The sequence below is a fragment of the Anabas testudineus genome, chromosome 18 (genome assembly GCF_900324465.2).
Source record: "Anabas testudineus chromosome 18, fAnaTes1.2, whole genome shotgun sequence".
NCBI lineage: Eukaryota > Metazoa > Chordata > Actinopteri > Anabantiformes > Anabantidae > Anabas > Anabas testudineus.
The window spans coordinates 21379587-21403117 of record NC_046627.1 but is presented as its reverse complement, the minus strand read 5'-3'; the positions used below and the strand labels follow the sequence as shown (position 1 = coordinate 21403117).

General features: G+C 35.4%; 1 protein-coding gene and 1 long non-coding RNA gene across 2 annotated transcripts in view; both read right to left on the bottom strand.

Annotated features, from left to right (window-relative positions):
• The window catches only part of LOC113157775, a 136948-nt gene that overhangs the window by 12527 nt on the left and 100890 nt on the right, over positions 1–23531 (bottom strand). Inside the window, exons 16-19 of the mRNA XM_033326554.1 lie at positions 11864–12130; positions 11012–11296; positions 10436–10675; positions 8620–8895 (exon numbers count right to left, since the gene is read on the bottom strand). Of these exons, the coding sequence (XP_033182445.1) occupies positions 8620–8895; positions 10436–10675; positions 11012–11296; positions 11864–12130 (1068 nt within the window). The remainder of the gene's footprint in view (positions 1–8619; positions 8896–10435; positions 10676–11011; positions 11297–11863; positions 12131–23531) is intronic.
• LOC113157431 lies at positions 4698–6033 on the bottom strand. The gene is made up of 3 exons (XR_003298475.1): positions 5949–6033; positions 5772–5822; positions 4698–4763 (listed from the first exon to the last, which is right to left on the bottom strand). It is a non-coding gene; the product is annotated as an uncharacterized LOC113157431 (long non-coding RNA).

Sequence of the window (23531 nt, the reverse complement as noted above, 5' to 3'; positions counted from 1 at the left end):
GAGAATATCTGTTTTTTTTATAAACAATAAAAATGATATTGAGGCTAAAACCACAGCACAGCAACAATGGAAATGAAAACAGTTTATATGTGAAGTAAATATGAGAAACATAAGTTAAGAACATTATTAGTAGAGTGTTTGGATAACAGAATGGAAAACAGGAGACTTGTACAGTTTTTGTACTAGAAATACAGAAAATGCTGATGAACTGGTTTTCTGGAGTTTACATATATTTTAACAACAGAGACAGAGATGACTTCTTGAGCTACATTTCAAACACAACAAAAACTGTTTAAATGACGTCATGGTTAAAATCTTTATGGTTAAAACATCAACTACAGTTTTCACTTTGTTGTGTTAAAAGTCAGAAACTAACAGGAGCAAACATTTCCCGTTTAATATATTTACTCTTCCAAAGTTCTATGACTAAATAAAACTTTAGACTTACAGGAAAAAAAACAGGTAAATATTAACTATATGATTTGTTCTACAATAAAAACGTTTAACTTTTTATACCATATTTATAAAAATAGCAGATTTTACAGGTTTGATCTCAGAAACTTCCTAACTTCCACCTACAGCTCTTTATTCACATGTTTATTTATCTGCTACCAACAAAAACAAATTAGTCAATTTTAAAAGCAGGTGATGCATTGTTAAAATAAAAAAATAAATTGTTAAATAAAGTGGTGATGAAGACTGTACTGATTCATTTATTGGATTGAATGTTTCACTGATTACATTATAATGTATTTCTATTACACTATAAATGTAGTTATTGAGAAAAATAGAGGTGAGAAATATTTCAAAAACCTTATTTCTGAGAATTTTATTTGAAAAATCATCAACATCCTTAATTTTTATTTTCTAGAAACTGACCCTTTAGCAATAAAATAGAAACCCGCTAAACTGGTGTGTTCACTGGACACACCTCAGTAAGAAAATTAATTAAATTAAAAGGCAAACATATTTTACATTTGTATTATTAACTGCAATAAATTGGTGAAGAAAGTTTTTAAAGTGAAAAACTGAAAAAACTAAAATATCTTTAGTACTTGTTATGCAAAATGTCGTAATTCAGAATTATGTGATATTTATATATTATATGTTTATACATTCATCTGGAAACATCACTAATGTTGCAGCTGGTAAAGATGGAGCTAACTTTAACCAACTTTAACCACGTCAATGTAGGAGTAACATGAAATAGAAATATTATATTTAAGTACAAGTATCCCAATATTGTACCTTTGTCCAGTACTTGAGTAACTGTACTTTATGTACTTTCCACCACAGGTGTTCCCTGCTGAGTAATCAGAAATGATCAAACTGACAAAAAGAAAAACTAATGTAAAATGTTCTAGAGAAAGTTCATCTGGATTTTCAGCTACAATTTCTCGTCTTTATAAATAACATGACACATTTCTCTGGTGGTAAAACACTTTAAACACTTTCAATAAATGGAATGACAGAATATAAGAGATTTGAAATCTCCTCATAATCTCTCTACACATACACAAGTTTCTAATGTCATAGTTGACATATCTACATGATGGTAGCTCAGCCTGAATACACTGATTGTGAATATTTGTACATGTAGAAAACTAAGCAGTCCAGTAGAGTGTTACCACAGTCCTCCAAACTGAGAAACTGGACAAACTCCTGACTCTCTGCTCTTCTCACTTTTAATATTTTCCTTCAATTGTATCATTCAGACAGAGAAAGTCATGTACTCACAGAATATCGTCAGCATCCAGAGCAAGTATCACATCGTCACATTTAGTACTGACTCTGTCTGTGTTTCTGAGAACTCTGTTCACTTTGAATCAGGAGAAAACTGTATCTGAAAAGAGACAACTGTGTAAAAAAGACCTTACATACTGTATGTCTGTATTTAGTCTCACCACAGAAAACCTGTGTGAAAACATGTTCACTTCCTGCTCAGCTACTGTTAATATGAACTGTGTTTGAAAAAAAGAGACAGAGAGAATATTAAAGAATTAAATAAAACAAACACAAAATCACTTAAAACTTTTAATATTAATTATTTAAATTAATATATAAATTATTATATATTATATTTCACTTTTCAAAAAGTGTAACATATATTTTACATTGTGTGTTTATTTGTGCATGTTATACTGCGTAGTGTTCACTGCCCTCACCCCCTTCATATTTCCTGTATTGTGGTGAATGTGATGTCTGTGTATGTTTGAAGAGCGTGTTTGTAAATAGATCTTGTGTGTGAATGTATAATACTCCAGTATATTAAAATATTTAATTCAGTTGTTGCATTGTCTCTGTTTTATGTGAAAACCCTATTATATATATACAAACACATATTTAAACCTGTTGTACATTATTCAATAACAAAAGCTGACTTCATCAGTTCCTCCCTCAGTATGTGAATAATTCAGCTATACAGTGAGATAAACTCACTTTTGATAATGGTCATGAACATGTACATATCAAAATGATCCTGTTTTGTCATATTTCAAAACTGAGGTTGTTGCTGCTGATTGTGTGGAAACTGGATATTGTGACACATGTTGGTATTGCTGCCTGGAATAAAAGCACATAGTGGAAGAAGAAAGGACAAAAACAAGAAAGTTAAACAACAATCACCATAGTACCACTGACCTACACTTTGCTGCACCTGTGGTAAAATCTGGTTCATCAGGATTCAGAACAATCTGGAAACTAAGCAGACGTTCTGTTATTAGTAGACATCATGATCTGAAACATGAGTAAATACTTTGGTTCACTAGTTGACATTAGTCATAAAATAAATATTTGATTTAGAATAAATCTAAAATCTTTATTACAAAACTAATGCTAAGAAAAATATAACTAAAAGATTGAATGATTAAAATGACTCCCAGTTATTAGTGATCTGTGCAGCAAAGTCATGCGGTAGTGAAGGCAGGAAAACAGAGCAAAGCTTTGCAGAGGGGGGAGGTGAGGTGAGTGTGACTGAGAGAGGGAGGTGAAAGAAAGAATCTTGTAACATCTGCTGGTAGAGAGGATATGACTGAACTGACATTTATACAACATGGAGGCATTTGTGTGTTTGTATTAACTAAGACATTTAGACCTGTTTCTAGTTTCTTCATTCATTTGTTTTAATTCGTTTGTGATTCTGCAGAAAACCACAAAATGAAAGTGAGTTCAAGAGATGAAGTGAGAGACTCTGTTGAGCTGAGGAGGTGAACTCATTATGACAATATGTGCAATAATTAGCTCACTGATGATCTTGATCAATGTCACATTACTGACAGCTGCTGTCTCCTCCCTACCTCACCCCCACCTCCTCAAAATCGGAACCTGGTTGATGTTTTTGTAGCAAACTTGAATGATGACAGACATAGTGATACATTGTTAAGACGTCTCTGTCTTGCATCTTGTCTCAGAACGCAGAACTCAGAAGCTTCACAATGTTCTTTCCTACTCAGTACATTTTTTCATACTGCTTTTTAGAAATGCTTATCCAGGTCCCACAGTTGAAAGACGTTAGGGCCCACGAGACAGCAGTGTCTTTTATATATCTATAAAGAGTCTCAGAGAAAGCAGGTGTGTAAGGAGGCCTCTGTAGTGATGTAGTGTACTGTAGTTATGGGTGTCATGCCACATTCTTTAATCTAGCAGTTCTACTTGATGTTTTGTCATTTTTATGGTTTTTAATTTCACATCTCATCTTGGGTATTTACGTAGTCATTAGACACAGTGATGTTAGATCATAAGTGGTTTGTTGCACCATCAGTGTTTTTCCCCTTTTCCAGGTTAAGTTTGTGTGCTTTGGTTTGATGATGTGCACCTAATGACAATGAAGTGTGGCTACAGACACAAGTGGTTTCAGGGATTTGGTGTCTTAATAACCCACAGCTCATGATTTCATCAAACACAGATTAATAGATGCCTTAAAAATCACTACCACCATCTCTCAGATATTTCTTTATCAGAATAATAATCACCAGGAAACATAACCACACATGCTACTGTTTAATAACTAAAATAAAGACCTAACATTTTTCTGTAATAAGAGTATTTGGTCACATCTCAGCTCCTGCTCCTCTACACTTCTTCTGTCTCATAAAACACAAAGATACTGAATCACCAAAGTGAGACAGAAGACTATAAAACAAATACAACTATCTGTGTGAAGAGAGTCAAACAGACACAAATAGAAACACTACTGACAGTTTACTGCTGGAACTAAAGTTTTTTGATGCATGAAGCATTAAATAATGTTTACATTACAGAAAAGTCCATCCTGGTTAAAATAAAATCCACACAGTATCTGTTAACAATTTTTCAAAACAACAGCAGAAAACTTGTTTCTATTAAACATGTTCACATTATAATGAAAAAAAAATGAATACAAGTTAAAGAGAGTAGATAAACAGTTCAATTGTATAAAATGCAGTTACTCGATGTTTAAACAGCACAAATGTACAAATGTAACAGTTCGTGAATAAAAAACCTGCAAATCTTATCAAACACAGAAGTATTTCTTGTTTTGATGTTGTCATCTATTGCAGTTGTTTGTTGACACAGATCTCTTTATTCATCTGGAGAGAAAGCAGAAGTTAAAGAAATGTAGAGTTATTCAAGATTAAAACTGATTTCTATCCACTTACAACCAATTTCATTATCTGTCACATAAATCATTACAAATAAATTCCAATATAAATTATTACCAAGAGATGATCCTGGTTTGACTTCAGAATAATCATTTTCATATTCTACTGAAGGACTTGATTTTCCTGTAAATAAAGTTCAAAATAAATGTGTTTAAATTGTTTGACAGTTCAGTTTACACTGGTAACACACTGATTTCTACTGTTTTAAATACTAAATTCATGAGACAGAAGAGGAAACTTGTTACAATATTAGTTTGAACAACAATATTTGTTTCTCAAATTTCTCCTGCACAAAGATGTCACCACATGCAGCAGCTGAACAACAATAGCTGCAGGTGGAGGATCTTTGTTTTTTTTTCTTCTTTCATTTTAACTTATGGTGGAGTGAAATATATCACATTATTATTTATAAAAAACACACATTTAAAGTTTCACATAAAACATAGAGGAATATATGGATAACAAAAATAATAAAAATAAACAATTCTGTCGTCATGATCCTTGTTCCCACTTCCTGTGTTGAGCTTTTATTTTGTACTACTTCCTGTCTGTCCTCTTTTCAGCTTGATTTAATCAACCTTCATCAGTTTCTCTATCAGTCTCTAGAGAAAAAGTCTCCAGCCTTGTGTTGTCCATTGTTACTCTTTGGATCTTGTTTTTGTCTTGCCCTTTAGTGGATCCAGTCTGCCCTGTGTTTTAGCTCTTTGCTGTCTCTCTGATCAGCTTCTTGACTACAGACCTTGTACCTCTGTCTAGTGAGTGTTTGCCTGAAATTCTGCAGTGATTTTTAGTTGTTACTTTTCCAGTTTACTCTGAGTCGTTTATTATTCCCTAATCTTTGCTCATTGACTTTCTTGTTCTGTTGTTACCTTGTATCTTTGTATTACCCATGATTCCTGACATGTTTTGATTCGTTGTTTCTGTGCCTTGTCGTGTTTAGTTGTCACTTTGTGTTCATGTGTACACATGTTTACTCACTTTTTTTACCCTCTTTTCCTGACTAGCTCATGTATCTTCCTACAAATTTTCCCTTAATAAAAAAGGGAAACCATTTTAAATTGTGTCTGGCATTTTAAACAGGTCCTAAAAACCATTAATATAAATACTAAAATAAAAATGTATATACTGTACCATTTTCAGTGCTTACAGGGCCTTTGATTGATTCGTAAACAGAAGTATCATCTACAAAAAAGTGATTATATTAAAAAAAAAAAAAAAACATTTTAATTCCATCATATAAATTTAGCAGTTTTCTACATCAGAATACCTGAAATTCAATTAATATAATAAATCAGGATTAAAACTGACCATGGAGAAGAGAAGCATATGTGTTGTGTTGTGTTTCATCCAGGTTGGTCATGTGACCTGTAGCAGAGCTCTGATTGGTTCTCTGAGACCTGGTGGACCCCAACACATGAGAAATGGATTAGACTGAATGAGGAACATGTAATGTGCTGTTGTTCTGTTCACAATGAGAGAGGAGAGAGTTGTACCAACCTGATGAAGCAGCAACCTGTAAAAACACATTTGATATTATTTAGTATATTCTACTACATTTTATGCAAAATGTAAAATGACTCCATTGCTGCTACAGTAAATATCAGAATATAATTCTCTGATCAACAATTTTGACTGTCATCAAATATAAGAAGTCAAACATTTCACCTTTTGACTTTCTGCAGCAACAAAGCAGCAGCAGGAGAAAAATCAGTAAAATGCCACAAACCAACCCAACGACCAGTGACACAGGAAATGAAGAGTTTTCAGTCGTAGACGTCACTGTAATAAATAACAAGTATTATTTCTGTATAATCAGAGTGTTTTACAACAACAGAAAGTCAAAGTCACATCAAGTCTTAGTTTCAAATACAAAACTTTCATCCACGACAAAGATGATAAATGAAAAGACATTTAGCAACAACCTACACTGTATTTCAACTCACTCACTGCTACATGTACATGAATATTTAGACATAGAACAGAGTAAATCACCATAAAATACAACTCTAAACTTATTTTAATATGAATTTCTATAAAGTAACTCTGTTTACTGTTTGTGTTTTTCTGTTTCATTATGAACGCCTTAATGTATAAAACCATTTCTACTACAAGAGACATATGGGTGTTAAAGCTGGAGGACTTGTTGTATTGTAAACACTAATAATGTTAAATCAACTAAAACTAATCCAACTTCTGATTCAGTGATGACTTTTCTACCTCACATTTTAAAACAGTTCAGAAGTTATTTCAATCATACTCACATTTTACTGCCATCCAACTCTGTGGTGATGTTAATGTTCTAATCCACGAGTCTGTTTGAACTTCACATCTATAAAAACCTTGGTCTGACTTTAACACTGCAGAGATAATCAGCTCCACTCTGGTATCATTTTGGATTAATTTGTCATTTTGATAGAAAAACACATTAGAAACAAGATTTTCTCTCCTCAACTTGCAGCCGAGAGTCACAGATGTTCCCTCAGTCACAGGAAGGACAGGACTCACCAGGATAATGTCATCTGTAAATCAGTAAAGAACAGGAAGTTTCAGTCAAAGATCAGGAGACGCAGGAGTTAAATTTGACTTTGTTTTCAATGATCACAATAAATGACACATTTTAATTTTATATTATATGATTCATATAAAATGTAGCACTGTGATGATGAAGATAGTTAAAATTACAACTTTGTTAAATGTTCAATATGTTTACACAGTACAAAAAGGATGTTGCTGGCAGCCAGTGTGAAACCAGAACATAGACTGTAACTTCCTAGACTGAGTTTACAGGATTAAGAATCAAATGGTTTGTTTACTATTTGTCTCCTAAAAATATCAAAACCTCATATTACAAATATCAAATAATTCAGATACAAGATAAAAGTGATGAAAACTCACTGTGTCCAGTGATGTTGACTGAATTAGTGAACTGTCCTGATCCAGACTCACACCAGTACACTGCAGAACTGTTCAGTCCACTAATGTTACATGTTGATCCAGTCATCGTCCCCCAGTCAGAACAGAGGGACAGGTAACTGTCCTCAGGAAACCTCCTCACTCTCCACTCAGTAGAGTTTCCTTCACAGCTCAGAGACACAGAGTCAGAGGTGAAGTGTTGAACTCTGTCAGGACTCACAGTGAGAGACGCTGATGGAGGAAAATCTGAAACACAAAACATGTTGTACACACACATGTTGTGACTTATACAGAGCTAAACAACAACTTCAAAAGATTTCTCATTTTTATTAATATCATAGGTCAACAGGATACCTGGAGATTTCTTCAGCTTTACAAAGTTCATTACTTTGCTGACATAGATTTGACATGTTGGTCACAGACAAATAACTGGAAGATAAAGATGAAAAGAAAGGAACAAAGGAACAAACTGACCTCCAGACCAGACAAACGTTGGTTTGCTGTGTTCAGTGTAAAACACTGGTTCTCCTCTTCCAGCTCTACACACATATCCTGCTGTGTGTGTCTGTCCATGAACCATGTAAGAATCCTCTTCAGTGCCACTGTCACTACCAGGTAGCAGCTCATATCTGTAGAGTCTGTCTGACAGTTTGGGAACAGTCTTATACCAGTAGAACCTCCATCCTGCAGATGGATGTTCAACCTCACACTTCAGAGTTACTGAGACTCCAGGACTCAGCCAGGATGGAGACACAGTGAGGACAGACTGGGGTTTATCTGTTGGATACAGGTTTTCTCAGTATCAACACATGATATGTCTACTGTGAAACATTAAATTCAATTTATCTGAACTTGAATAATCTTGTAAAAGGTATTAGAAACTTTAAGATGGTCTAACTATGGAAAATCTAAATGTTTATTGACAAAACTAAAACATTTGTTCTTGTTGACTTTGTACCTCACTTGTAACTTGTCAATTTAGATTAAATCATCTTCCAAATAAATGAGTGTAAATCTCTATGAATTATTAACATTTTCAGTTTGAATGACATAAAACTTGACTTACTGTTGTTCACTGGCAGTTTGATGAAATCACTCCACTCTGTTGTTTTATATTGAGCATTTTTCTTTCTGCCTTTACACCTGTAGTTTCCACTGTGGGATGAAGAAGCAGAACTAATCCTGAATTCATTTTGATTTGAAGGTTTGATGGAGCTGGTTGTTTCCCATTCATATTCCCACTCAGTGTCTCCACCCTGAATCTCACATCTGACAGTGATCATCTCTCCATGGTAGATCTCAGACCAGTTGGGATGCAGAGTCACAACCACCCTGTTTGAGACTGTTACTGTTCAACAATTTACAAGAACAACAAAGATGTTAAATTGTATTCAGACAGATTTCTATTCTACATTGTGAGTTTCAAATCTTCTTGTCAAACTCACCCAGTGTGTTAATTCTAACTGACTGACTGTACTGGGAGTAGTAAACTGGTTCTCCTCTTCCTCCTCTGCACCAGTACTGTCCTTCCTGTGAGACACTGATTTGTCCAGAGGAGTTGAAAACATCATCATGTCTGATCAGGAGTTCAGAGGATTGATCTCCTCTGTACCAGTAATATTTCCAACCAGATGATGGATTCACAGAGCAGCTCAGACTCACACTGCCCCCTACTGGAATGACTTTTATGTCAGCGTTCAGTTCAGCTTCTGGTTTAGTTTCTATTTATTTTAGAACAGAGACATAAAAAAGCATTAGTGTCTTCATAAATCTGAGTAATATTCTGTAAATAAATTTATGAAAATGACTAAAATTAAATATGGCTGAACTCATTGTATCATGATGCACAAATTATTCATATTATCACTGATCTGCATCATGAAATATTTTCTTTAATGTGTTAATAAATATTTAATTAGATACTTATGAAAAATGCAAAACTTCTTCAATTTTAGCCGTATGATAAGGACACAATTTAATTCCCTGTTTATTTGTTGATTTGATTAATTAACTAGATGCATTATGCATTAAAACTCTCTCGAAGTTCAGTGTCTGGAATTTTCCAAAATTGCTGTTGTGTGGAAACTGGACTTGTCTGAGATTCTGGACTTCAGTCCAGAAAAAGTGTCCAACAGTGATCTACGATCAGAGCTATCTGATCTACCTCATATCATGAGCTAAAACCAAACCACATCATGACAGAGAGTCAGAACCTTCCACAAAACCGACCCCCATTAAATTTATCTTTATTCTTGTAGTAAACATGAAGAGAAGTTTTAAATTAAATTATAGATCATTTTCATTATTTTCTTCATTGTCTACTTACGTGACACAGTCAGTTTGATGACTCTGCTCCACTCTGTTAACAAATAGTCTCCTCTGCCCCGACAACTGTAGTCTCCACTGTGGGACTCAGCAGCTCTGTAGATCCTGTATTCACTTTGTGTTGGATATGTGTTCAGGTTTGTTGGTCTCCACTCATACGTCCACTGAGTACGTTCATGGTTCTGGATCCAACATCTGACAGTGATTATTTCACCAGTGTAGATCAGAGACCAGTTGGGATCCAGAGTCACAGTGGGCCTGATGGAAACTGTTGACATGGAAACAGTTTTCTATCTAATATCTGCTGTATCAGCAAATCAATAAACAATAATTCAAAGATTTATAAGATGAGTTTGACTAATTTATGAACTTTTATCATGAAGTTTTGTGGAGAATAAGTGGAGGAGAAAGTATCATCTGATAACTCTGACTCTCACTCTTTGACATCTGTCCACTAAAAACACAAAGCATCCCACCTAAAATGTACAAACATCTATTTTCAGGTCTTATTCTGATAAGAATCACTAATTAATACAGTAATAGAAAAATAATATCACCTGTTTTCTTAATAGTAACTTCATCACTTTTCTCTGTGTAGTAAACTGGGTCTCCTCTTCCTCCTCTGCAGTAATAGACGCCTCCTTCTGAAACTCTGTTCTCTGATGACCAAGACCCTGAGTTAGATCTGAACCAGTATTTCCAGCCCTCAGACTCGTCCACAGAGCAGCTCAGGGTCACTCTGCCTCCTGCTGGAATGACTTCACTGTCTGCTCTCAGTGAGGCTATGGGTCTATTTGCTGTTTAGTTCAATGTAAAAACAAACATAGAAATGTTAGAACAAGACTTTCCCCACATTTCACTGACTTCACTTTATTGACTAATTCATTTGCTGCTGCTATTAAACATGAAACTGTTTTTTAAAAGTGTAGTAGAGAAACTTCACTTCCAGCTCCCAAATAGATTCAGATTTAAACCAACATAGATTGATACATTTCTATTAGTCCATGATTCACTGGTTTACCTGTAGCCTTTACAGCACATTTTAGAATAAGGGAACACAACAAGTAAGTGATCTCCAACAGTTCAATGTGGTGTTATATTTTATATACAATGAATACAAAGAAAACTACTACAAATTCTAATAGTAAATGTGAAGTATTGTATTTCAGAATAATAAGCAAAGTAATCAGTGTAGTAAACTGGTTTTCCTCTTCTTCCTCTGCACCTGTAGATTCCTCCTTGTGAGACTCTGATATCTCTGTTTTCTTCACCAACAACCTGAGCTTCATTAGAGTTTGAGGTTCGTCTGAACCAGTCATATTTCCAACCATCAGAGTCGTCCACAGAGCAGCTCAGTGTCACTCTGCCTCCTACTGGTATGATTGTTGAACTTGTTGTCAGTTTGACTTTGGGTATAGCTGTTTTGATTTAAAATAAATAATTCATGAAATGTGGAGGTTTGAATCTAAATATGAAAGCAACTTTCAGGTCTAGTCAGTTTTATTATTTTTAATCAAATCTCACAGTTTACTATTTTTCTTTAAGGGGTTTTACAATCTGTAAAACATACAACACCCTCTGTGTTTAAACCATTTCCACGTCACTCTGAATTCTTTACTTTTCTACAGTTTTGCATTTATTTATTAGTTTGGCTTTTTTTCATAGAGAACAACAAATTATTAAATGAAACTGTTGATTTAGAGTTTGGTTCTTTTATTTTTTTCCCCTTTTTAAAATGTATTTCTTCAGATATTCTCCTGATTATCTGACACTGTACACTAAAGCACATACATCATGGTACAGTCATGTTGGATTACAGTGTCTGAGTTTTTGAACAGCTAACACCATGTATTCTGAGAGAAAAGTCAAAAACAAAATACAGTGGTTCACATTTAACTTGTACATATTCACACCTAGTTCAAATATATGAACAGAGCTTCAAAATAAAAGCTGCTGGTCATGATGATAAAACATTGATGACTCACCTAAAACAGTTAAAGAGATGGAGTTACTGGTTTTAGTATCATTTGATCTTTTGTGGAAACCAATGCACTGGTATCGACCACTGTCTCCTGTATATAGACCTTGTAACGTGTAGCGTTTATGTAAAGTGTACCAGACAATTCTGCCACCATCTATATTCCATCTGTATTTCCAGTCAGTGTCGTTTCCTTCCTTCATGTCACATATGAAGGTCACAGACTCTCCAGTAAAGAAACTGGACCAGTTGGGATCAACGGTCAAAACAGCATCTAAAACCAATAGAAACAAAAAAATAACTACAAAATTATGCATATGTAAGTATTATTGTACAAACTATTTTACTCACAGAGAATGATTAATAATAATTAATTAATTAAGAAGAAGAGAAGTGAACATTTACCTTGAGCATGTCCAGAGGAGAAGATTGTGTTCAGCACTGAAATAAAGACTGAAACTTAGCACATCAAGAGGAAAACACAGCAAACAACTGGACTTTCATTAATGACTAAATGTAACAAATGATCAGTGGTAAAAATCACATCAAACTGTATCTGATGATTTAACACAGTCGTCCTCTAAAGATCCTTCCTACAAAACAACCAAGCTGATAACAAGTGTGCTCTGTTCAAAGTGAACAAACCTCTGATCCTCTGTTCTCCTCACTACAACATTTTCTCTCATTTGTTCCATCAATCAGTGATTTACCCACAGAAAAACTGCAGCACACAGAGAAAAGTGTGTCCCATCCTCACATCCAACACTGACTCTGGGAGAAATTCTTCAAACTGCAGCAAATGAAGAGAAACTCTGTGAAAACACAAGTTACATTTCATTCTTCTCTCAACTTGTCTGTGTTTCTGAGTTTAACCACAGTGTACTTTAACATACTGACACTTCCTCTGCTCCACTGCAGACAGACACATGGTCATAGTTTGAATCTGACACAGAGATTAAATGATTGATTAAAACTTTAGATTTGCAGTAAAAAAACAGGTTAATATTAACTCAGTATCCCAATATTGAATTTAAGTGACATCCCAATCCTAATCCATAGGGTTGATTATGACGTCAGTCCACCCTTTGCAGCTATAACAGCTTCAACTCTTGTTGGAAGGCTGTTCATACCCCATAAACACAACGGATTGTGTTTATGGGATTTTTTGACCATTATTCCAGAAGTGCATTTGTGAGGTCAAACACTGATGTTGGACGAGTCTCAGTCTCCGCTCCGCTTCATCCCAAAGGTGTTCTATCGGGTTGAGGTGCAGGCCAGTTAAGTTCATCCACACTAGACTCTGTCATCCATGTCTTTATGGACCTTGTTTTGTGCACAGTCATGTTGGAAGAGGAAGGGGCCAGCTCCAAACTGTTCCCACAAAGTTGGGAGCATGGAATCGTCCAAAATATCTTGGTATGCTGAAGTATTCAGAGTTCCTTTCACTGGAACTAAGGGGCCAAGCCCAGCTCCTGAAAAACAACACCACACCATAAACCCCCCTCCACCAAACTTTACACTTGGAACAATGCAGTCGGTCAGATACCGTTCTCCTGGCAACAGCCAACTCTTCCATCAGATTGCCAGATTGAGAAGCGCGATTCGTCACTCCAGGGAACCGTCTACGCTGCTTTAGAGTCCAGTTGCAACATGCTTTACACCACTGCATCAGACGCTTTGCACTTGGTGATGTATGGCTTGGATGCAGCTGCTCGGCCATGGAAACTCATTCCATGAAGCTCTCTGCACACTGTTCTTGAGCTAATGTAAAGGTCACATGAAGTTTGGAGGTCTGTAGCCACTGACTTTGCAGAAAGTTGGCGACCTCTTCGCACTAGGCGCCTCAGCATCCGCAGACCCCGCTCCGTCAGTTTACATGGCCTATCACTTTGTGGCTGAGTTGTTGTCGTTCCCAAATGCTTCTACGTTCTTATGATACAGCTGAAACTTGACTATGGACGAAATTTCACGACTGGATTTGTTGTACAGGTGGCATCCTATCACAGATCCACGCCGGAACTCACTGAGCTCCTGAGAGCGACTTATTCTTTCACAAATGTTTGTAAAAACAGTCTGCATGCCGAGGTGCTGCACCTGATTCTGATTATTTAAATGGGTGGGCGAATACTTGTGGCAATATAGTGTATGTACATGTAGAAAACTACTCAGTCCCATAGAGTGTTACCACAGTTCTCCAAACTAAGAAACTGGACAAACTCCTGACTCTCTGCTCTTCTTATTAATATTTTCCTTCAATTGTATCATTCAAACAGAGAAAGTCGTGTACTCACAGAATATCTTCAGCATCCAGAGCAAGTATCACATCGTCACATTTAGTACTGACTCTGTCTCTTTGGATCAGGAAAAAACTGAAAAGAGACAACTGTGTAAAATAGACGTCACTAATCAAACTGACATGTCTGTATTTAGTTTGACCACAGAAAATGTGTGAAAACATGTTCACACTTTCTGCTCAGCTACTATTAATATGAACTGTGTTTCAAAGGAAAAGAGACAGAGAGAATATTAAAGAATTAATAAAAGATTAAAACAGAGAATAAAACAAATATGAAATCACATAAAACTGTGGTATTATAGACATTAAGTCGTGTTATACTGTGTAGTGTCCACTGTCCTTATACAAATGTAAAAAACAAACAAACAGTATCTTAGCTGTTCCTAAGACTGCACTATATGACTACTTCCTACTTCCTCTGTTTGTTCACCACTACTATGTTCAGTTGGTTAGTCATTACCAGTTTCTCACTCTGTATCTGGAAGTCCCACAGGATCTTAGCTTGGTCTTTCTCAACCACCTTTGGATCCATTTTGACCTTGGACTTCCAGATCATACTCGACACAGATGTTCCTGTACACTATTTCAGCCACTTGGTTATGGCGTTCCATGTCCACCCTGTCTGCTAGCATCTTGCACCCTGCTGTTAGGTGCTGGATTGTTGCAGGGGCCTCTTCACACAGTCTGCACATAAGGTCTTCACTGGTGTGATAGACCTCAGCCTCTATTGATCTCATACTAAGAGCTTGTTCCTGTGCTGCCATGATGAGTGTCTCTGTGCTGTCCTTCAATCCAGCTTTGTCCAGCCACTGGTAGGATTTTTCAATATGCACTGAGCTAAACTCACTTTCATTATTGATCGTAGACAAATCAAAATGATCCAAAGACCTGGTTATTCATGTCTCACTTTAAATCAACAGGATTTAGATTTCTGATTGTCGGACTGCAGGTCTTGCAGGAAGTACCTCCAGGTTTGTCGGATCCTGGTTTCATGTCTGGGCTTCAGTTGGTTGTTTTCTTCCACTTTTCCAGTAGCTTTGTTACCACTCAAACCACTTGCTGAGGACGTCTGGGACCCATTTGAACACATCTATTTTATCAAGTAAATGCTAATTCCTCCCTTATAATGATGTCACAGGAAAATACTAATAATATCAGTACAGAATGTGGTGGTTGTTTAGATGAGGCTGTGTCAATGCTCAAAACAGAAAAAAAGACATGTAAAAACAGCATGGAGATAATCATTGATGGTGGTGGTTGAAGCGCCAGTGAAACAAGATACTTTATTTATTTATTTATTTATTTGGGCAGATGAATCTGTCAATTCTACTTTTGTGACTCTTTATCAGAATAGAACTAAATATACAAAGACTTTAATCTAAAAGAAATTCCTTCAAGGTGTTTCTGAATTATAGCAAGGATGAGAATGAGACACACATGGCCACAGTGACCTTGACCTTTGACCTACAGAATCTGATCACTTCATCCTTGAGTGAGTTTGTGCCAAATGTGAAAAACAAAGATTCCCTCAAGGTTTTTCTGAGACATCCCATCCAGAACAAGGATTGGATACACTGTGACCTTTGACCTTTAGCCACCAAAACCAAAAACCAAAACTGTCCACAAAGTCCAAGTGGACAGTTGTGGCAAGGTCAAGGTCATACTGACCTTGGGCCACAAAAATAAAATTAATTCATGAGTCCAATTTCACATTTTAGCCTAATTTGAAGGAATTTCCTGCACGTGTTCATTAGATATGGAGTTCAAAGAATCAGGAGGCTGTACAGATGGACAGACTACCGGAAAACATGACACCTCCAGCTCTGACTATCGCTGGCATAAAACGTGCAGAGTGCAGTAGGTTTGTTATCTATAGTAAAATCACCTTGTAGAAAAGAATACAATTCATGCTGTGCTGTGTCTTTTTGTGTCGTTTTATAACTATGTAAAGAATCAGGAGCATGTCCCAGATGAATGTAGAAGCAGTGTTGTCTACTGTGTAATGACTGATTCAAAGAATGGACGTATTAGTTTGTTGGTGTTTGAACATTTTGCAAACAAAATGGGTCATTTGATCATTTCCTGTTTCAACCTGTTTGTTAAATGTGTGAATGTGAAGTCAGAGTGGACACTGGTGCTACAACCACCCACACCTGTGTTTATGTTTCTTTTTTTTTAGCATCTCTACAAAACAACCACCACTTCCTGTATTGATGACATAATTTCCTGTAATTTCTTTGTCAGAGACGCATGAGGATGAATTAGCGTTTACTTTAAAAACTTGTGATCCAATCATCCAAAACACATCTTAATACAAGATGTAAACAGGGTGAGAGAGAAAACATAGAATCTACATCTTTACCAGAAGAAATTGATGTTTCCATTGTCCTTAGTTCATCTGACATGAGTTCAAGCCCAGGGAACTTGGCTGCACTTCTGCACAGCATTGATACACAGTATATCTTTTCCCCCCATCCTCTCTGATATAGGTAGGTCTACAGTCCTCTGTTTCCTGCCAGATTGTGCTACTTATTCCACAAAGTCACTCTCCAGCCCCTCTACTCTCTGAGAAACGGCCCTGCTTGCATGAACCTGATCTCCTGCCTTATACCAGGTATTGGTAAGTCTTCTCTCTGATCTGACCTGTTTCTGCTTCTGACACTGTCTTTCAATTCTGGTCCTCGGATTGTTTGCTGATTCTGACTAATTTTCATGTGTTTTCCTTTCATTGTGACCTTTTAGATTGACTACTGCTCTGGATTTTACTGGTACAGGTTGTGTGGAAACCTCATATATACTGTATGTATACCTTCACCACAAACCTCTATATCCAGCTCCCACCTTGGACTGGAGTCCAAGAAACTTTAACATAGTTTTATGAATGGAGTAAAAAAGGGAATCAATACATTTTCACAAATGCTCTGTTATATGTGTAACAGTCTTGTTTATGAGCAGTCAGTGGATTTTCTTCTAGATAAAACATTTATCTAGAGAATAAATGAAGAAAGTTCTTCAACCACAGATACAATTACTGTAGACTTGAGAAGTGCAGAACTCATCGGATACTGTCTTCTTGTGGTAAAAGGCACACTGTGCTGCTCATTCACTGCATGTGAACCGCAGTAATGATTTGCATTTAGCAAGTTAAAATAGAAATAATAAAAGTTTCAGACTCCACTATATTCAATACTGATTTTAAATGGAGCACAGTTACATAGTGGATATTTAGGCAATGTCTACAGTATATCATTTAAATCTATCATCACAAGTTTCAGTCTGAGAAACTCAGAAAAGCACATAAAAATGTGTTTTAATGTAATTAAACAGTGTCATCAAAACCTTTACCCTAGAACAGAGAGAAAAGTCATCACACAATGTCAGCTTATTTTTTATTGTAATACACATACATTATTTAAACATTAACACAGATACACATTATGTCTTTACATTATTAAGCAACGATTAAGGAGAATTTTATTCTGCTAAGTTAAGTTACAGTAGACTGTCTGTTCCACTGTGACAGTGGGTGTGCTGATGTAGGTGAGAGTAAATGGTTTCTCTCTATCGTATTATTCAAACAAGTTATGTACTTGTTATGTTTATGCTATTTTCTCAGATTTCAAATTGTCTCTGAACTGATCAAACCATGTGAGAAAGACGTTACATTTCTCATTCAAATGAGACACAGTTTCTTTATCTGTGTTTGGTCTCTGCTTCCTTCCCTCTTTCACAAAACTCAACTCAACTTAACCTGGTGTGTTTTATTCAACAATAATATGTAAACTATTCTGCAAGCAGTATATACAAACAGTATTAATACAGTAAACTCTTTATTACGTCCAGGTTTCTGGCACCAGGATATATTTACATATGCAACAGATAACGACCATCGTAACCAGGATGTACTGTAAGTGTGCAGAACTGTAACTGTATTGACAGAGTGCAGCTGAACGACAAACTAAGCTTGTTGCCACTGATTGTGTCTAAACTGTACATTGTGACACATGGTGGCAGTGCTGCACAGAATAAAACTACAAACAGGAATCAGGTTTATCAGCAAAGGTAACAACCTGGAGAGTTAGAAGTTAGCTTGTTAGTGGGTGTCATAATCTGCAACATTAATTAAATACAAGTAATAAAGCAAGTTCTTTGGCTTTTCTCATCTAAATTATGTGGACTAGTCAACATCTGTACTTCATACAATGTTCAGATCACTTTATTACAAACATGTGTTTAGAAAACAAGAGAGATAATATAAGAAAAATAATGTATTAAAACAGTTACTACTGAACAGAGAATATTAATCTAATTTACCATGACACAACATGAACGGGTTTATGTAAATGCCGCCCTCTGGTGTTTAAATATCATTGTTGTTTTTGATGATGTCCCAGTTTGTGTTGTTCTGTTGATGAAGAACCTCTCCTCATGCATCACAAACAAAAATCACAAAAGACTGAAAACTGAAATAAATTGATATGATACTGAAGCTGTGTGACCATGTTTTCTGACTTTGTTCATAAACATATTTTTTATTTGATACCCTTTAATGCTATAATAACACCGTCATCCATTTTGAAATTGAAACAGTTAAAAGCATCAAATGTCTCTGTGTCCATTCATAATGTCTTTCTTAACCATGGTCTTTGTATAGGATAATGGGGAGGTACTGTCCATACACCCCTTACACTTTATTACCAAATATACCTGCCTACATACATCAGTGACTAAAATTACAAATACAACCATATATCAAAAACTTTATATAGGTTACAGGTCTAAAAGTAGATGTACACAGTATTTTTTATGTTATTGTTTACGCATTTCTTGTTTTACTGGTGATTAACTTCTCTTTATACCTGTATAAAACTAAGTAAAATGACAATTAATAGAGTTGATGTAGTAGTAAAGAGCAGAGCAGTGGAGAAATGTGTGCAGAATTTATTTCCTAAGTATTATTTCATTATGCTTGATGTTAAAATAAAATAAATTGTTGCACTATTTTGTTCCCACTTGGATTTTTTATTTCTTTTACTCATTTTTATGTAACTCATTATCTACATGATAAGATAATTCATACACCAGGAAATTGACATTAAAATAATATGTAAATTCAACTATTCTGCACTCTATATACAAACAGTATCTATACATTGAACTTAACATATCATCAACACAGTAAACTTTTATTACATCCAGGTTTCTGGCACCAGGATATGTTTACATATGCAACAGATAATAACCATCGTAACCAGGATGTACTGTAACTGTGCAGAACTGTAACTGTATTGACAGGGTGCAGCTGAACGACAAACTAAGCTTGTTGCCACTGATTGTGACTAAACTGTACATTGTGACACATGGTGGCAGTGCTGCACAGAATAAAACCACAAACAGGAATCAGGTTTATCAGCAAAGGTAACAACCTGTTCCTTGGATGTGGTAGCCGTTTCTCAGGCTCCCTCAAGCGGAGTTAGAAGTTAGCTTGTTAGTGGGTGTCATAATCTGCAACATGAATTAAATACATGTAATAAAGCAGGTTCTTTGGCTTTTCTCATCTAAATTATGTGGACTAGTCAACATCTGTACATCAAACAATGTTCAGTTCACTTTATTACAAACGTGTTTAGAAAACAAGAGAGATAATATAAGAAAAATAATGTATTAAAACAGTTACTACTGAACAGAGAATATTAATCAAATTTACCATGACACAACATGAACGGGTTTATGTAAATGCCGCCCTCTGGTGTTTAAATATCATTGTTGTTTTTGATGATGTCCCAGTTTGTGTTGTTCTGTTGATGAAGAACCTCTCCTCATGCATCACAAACAAAAATCACAAAAGACTGAAAACTGAAATAAATTGATATGATACTGAAGCTGTGTGACCATGTTTTCTGACTTTGTTCATAAACATATTTCTTATTTGATACCCTTTAATGCTATAATAACGCCGTCATCCATTTTGAAATTGAAACAGTTAAAAGCATCAAATGTCTCTGTGTCCATTCATAATGTCTTTCTTAACCATGGTCTTTGTATAGGACAATGAGGAGGTACTGTCCATACACCCCTTACAGGCCACTTTATTACCAAATATACCTGCCTACATACATCAGTGACTAAAATTACAAATACAACCATATATCAAAAACTTTATATAGGTTACAGGTCTAAAAGTAGATGTACACAGTATTTTTTATGTTATTGTTTACGCATTTCTTGTTTTACTGGTGATTAACTTCTCTTTATACCTGTATAAAACTAAGTAAAATGACAATTAATAGAGTTGATGTAGTAGTAAAGAGCAGAGCAGTGGAGAAATGTGTGCAGAATTTATTTCCTAATAAGAATAAAACCACAAACAGGAATCAGGTTTATCAGCAAAGGTAACAACCTGGAGAGTTAGAAGTTAGCTTGTTAGTGGGTGTCATAATCTGCAACATTAATTAAATACATGTAATAAAGCAAGTTCTTTGGCTTTTCTCATCTAAATTATGTGGACTAGTCAACATCTGTTCAGTTCAAACAATGTTCAGTTCACTTTATTACAAACATATGCAGAACATATTATATCATATTAATCTAATTTACCATGACACAGCATGAATTGTTTTTCATGATGTCCCAGTTTGTGTTGTTCTGTTGATGAAGAACCTCTCCTCATGCATCACAAACAAAAATCACAAAAGACTGAAAACTGAAATAAATTGATATGATACTGAAGATGTGTGAACATGTTTTCTGACTTTGTTCATAAACATATTTTTTATGTGATACCCTTTAATCCTATAACAACACTATCATCAATTTTGATGTGAAATTGAAACAGTTAAAAGCACCAAATGTCTCTGTGTCCATTCATAATGTCTTTCTTAACCATGTTCTTTGTATAGGACAATGAGGAGGTACTGTCCATACACCCCTTACAGGCCACTTTATTACCAAATATACCTGCCTACATACATCAGTGACTAAAATTACAAATACAACCATATATCAGAAACTTTACATAGGTTACAGGTCTAAAAGTAGATGTACACAGTATTTTTTATGATATTGTTCACACATTTCTTGTTTTACTGGTGATCAACTTCTCTTTATACACCTGTATAGAATAAAACAAAATAAAATAACAATGAATAGAGTTGATGTGTAGTGAAGAGCAGAGCAGTGGAGAAATGTGTGCAGACTTTATTTGCTAAGTATTATTTCATTATGCTTGATGTCAAAATAAAATAAATTGTTGCACTATTTTGTTCCCACTTGAACTTTTTATTCCTTTTACTCATTTTTATGTAACTCATTATCTACTTAATAAGATAATTCATACACCAGGAAATTGACATTAAATACTTTGTCCTGTATTGCTGATTAATATCCAAGAAGGGTAGATTCTTTCATCATACTTATTTTTTATATATATTTTTTAATAATTTCGACCAAAGTAGGTACAAAATGCTCCACCTAACTGAAGGCTAATAGTGGATGGACGCTCTTTCACTGAACTGGATTCACATCACTGTAGTCAGAGATCTCCCTATCATCATGTTTCCCTGTTAACATGATCATATTTAAAACTCAAACATCTTTCAATTGCAATACCGAACTATAATATACTATTACATGTTCAGTACTTTGTGTACTTACCCATCTGGTCCAAACCTTCACCCTGAACTAAATTTGTGTTACTACAGGCTTCATCTGTTGGTGCACCTGAAATATAATGTCCCAATAATTAGATCACTCTGTTCAAATCCTATAATTTCTACATGAATCAGGGATTATACTGTACCACCTCCTGTGTGTCCAGAGCCTTTAATAGATTCATAGATGCAAACATCACCTACAAAATAAAGTCAAGCTCATTACTGAAATAGTCTGTATCTTACAAAGTGTTATATATTAGTTGTCAGTGATCGTTTGAAGGCTGACCATGAAGGAGGGAGGAATAAACTTAAGTTTCATTCTGGTTGACTGTTTTCTGTGTAGCAGAGCCTTCATCGATCCTCAGAGACTCAATGCAAACATGTAACATGTAAATTATTGTTATGGTCAAAATAACAGAAGAGACAGTTGTACCAACCTGTTAAAATACAGATCTGGAAAAAGACAGAATTATTATGTTGTTTTGTATTAATATTATTCCAGAGTATCATTTCATCTTAGATATAGAAAATGTCTGAGGATTTGAAGCAAATCAACAGCAAGTGAAATTCTAACAACCAGCCCAGTGACAAACAGGACAGTAGATGAAGAGCTGTCAGGTGACCCTGTAATTATAAATTAGCATTAATAAACTGCATTGATACCATCATTCTTTTTACAGAACTATGATGTAATGATGACAAAACTCACAAACACTAAAAGAAAACCAAACACTTTTTTTGTTGAATGATTTGTTACCTGATCCATCTCTAACTATAAGCTTTATAAAAAAGGAAATTTTTAAGTCTAGTCTTAAATGTAGAGAGGGTGTCTGCCTCCAGAACCTGAACTGGGAGCTGGTTCCACAGGAGAGCAGCTTGATAGCTAAAGGCTCTGCCTCCCATTCTACATTTGGAAACTCTAAGAACCACAAGTAAACCTGCAGCCTGAGAACGGAGAGTTCTGCTTGGAAGATATGGAACTATGAGGTCTTTAAAACTCCTGTAATAAAGGGTAAATGGTCTGCACTTATATAGCACTTTTCTACCAAACTGGTACTCTAAGCGTTTTTACACTCATTTACCCATTAGTGCGCACACACACACACACACATACCAATTGCAGAGTTGCTATGCAGCTGACCTGACTCACTTGGGGCAACTTAGGGTTTGGTATGTGACAGGAGAAGCCAGGAATTGAACCACCAATCCCATGATTGGTAGACAACTGCTCTACCTACTACTACTTTTATCTAAATCAAAATGTGTTACATGTACTATCTCGACATTAAATACAACTTATCTAATCTAATGTGAATGATGGGAGCAATATTTAAGGAACAGTTGGAGGGAATTTTTTTCAACTATTAGCTTGGATTCAATAAGGAATTCATTAATTATTGTTGTCATGAGATATTTGAGGAATGGCTTGAAGGAACTTCTTCAAATGTAGTACAAGTGTCCACTTGATGAGTAGATCATCTTGACTGGTTGATGGAGACATACAACAGTGAGGCAGTAATTCTAGTTTTTCATTACACTTTGCATCCAATATCTTCTAAGTTTAATATCTTCTCTGCTTCCTTTGTTTCTGAAGCCAAGTAGGTCATAATTCACCTAATTTTCTCTGTTTATTGTTTAATATTCATCTGAATGTAGTGCAATTTCTCCAGACAGTGTTAACGCCGACATAAACATCACTTTATGAACACCTCTCTATGCTCCAGATG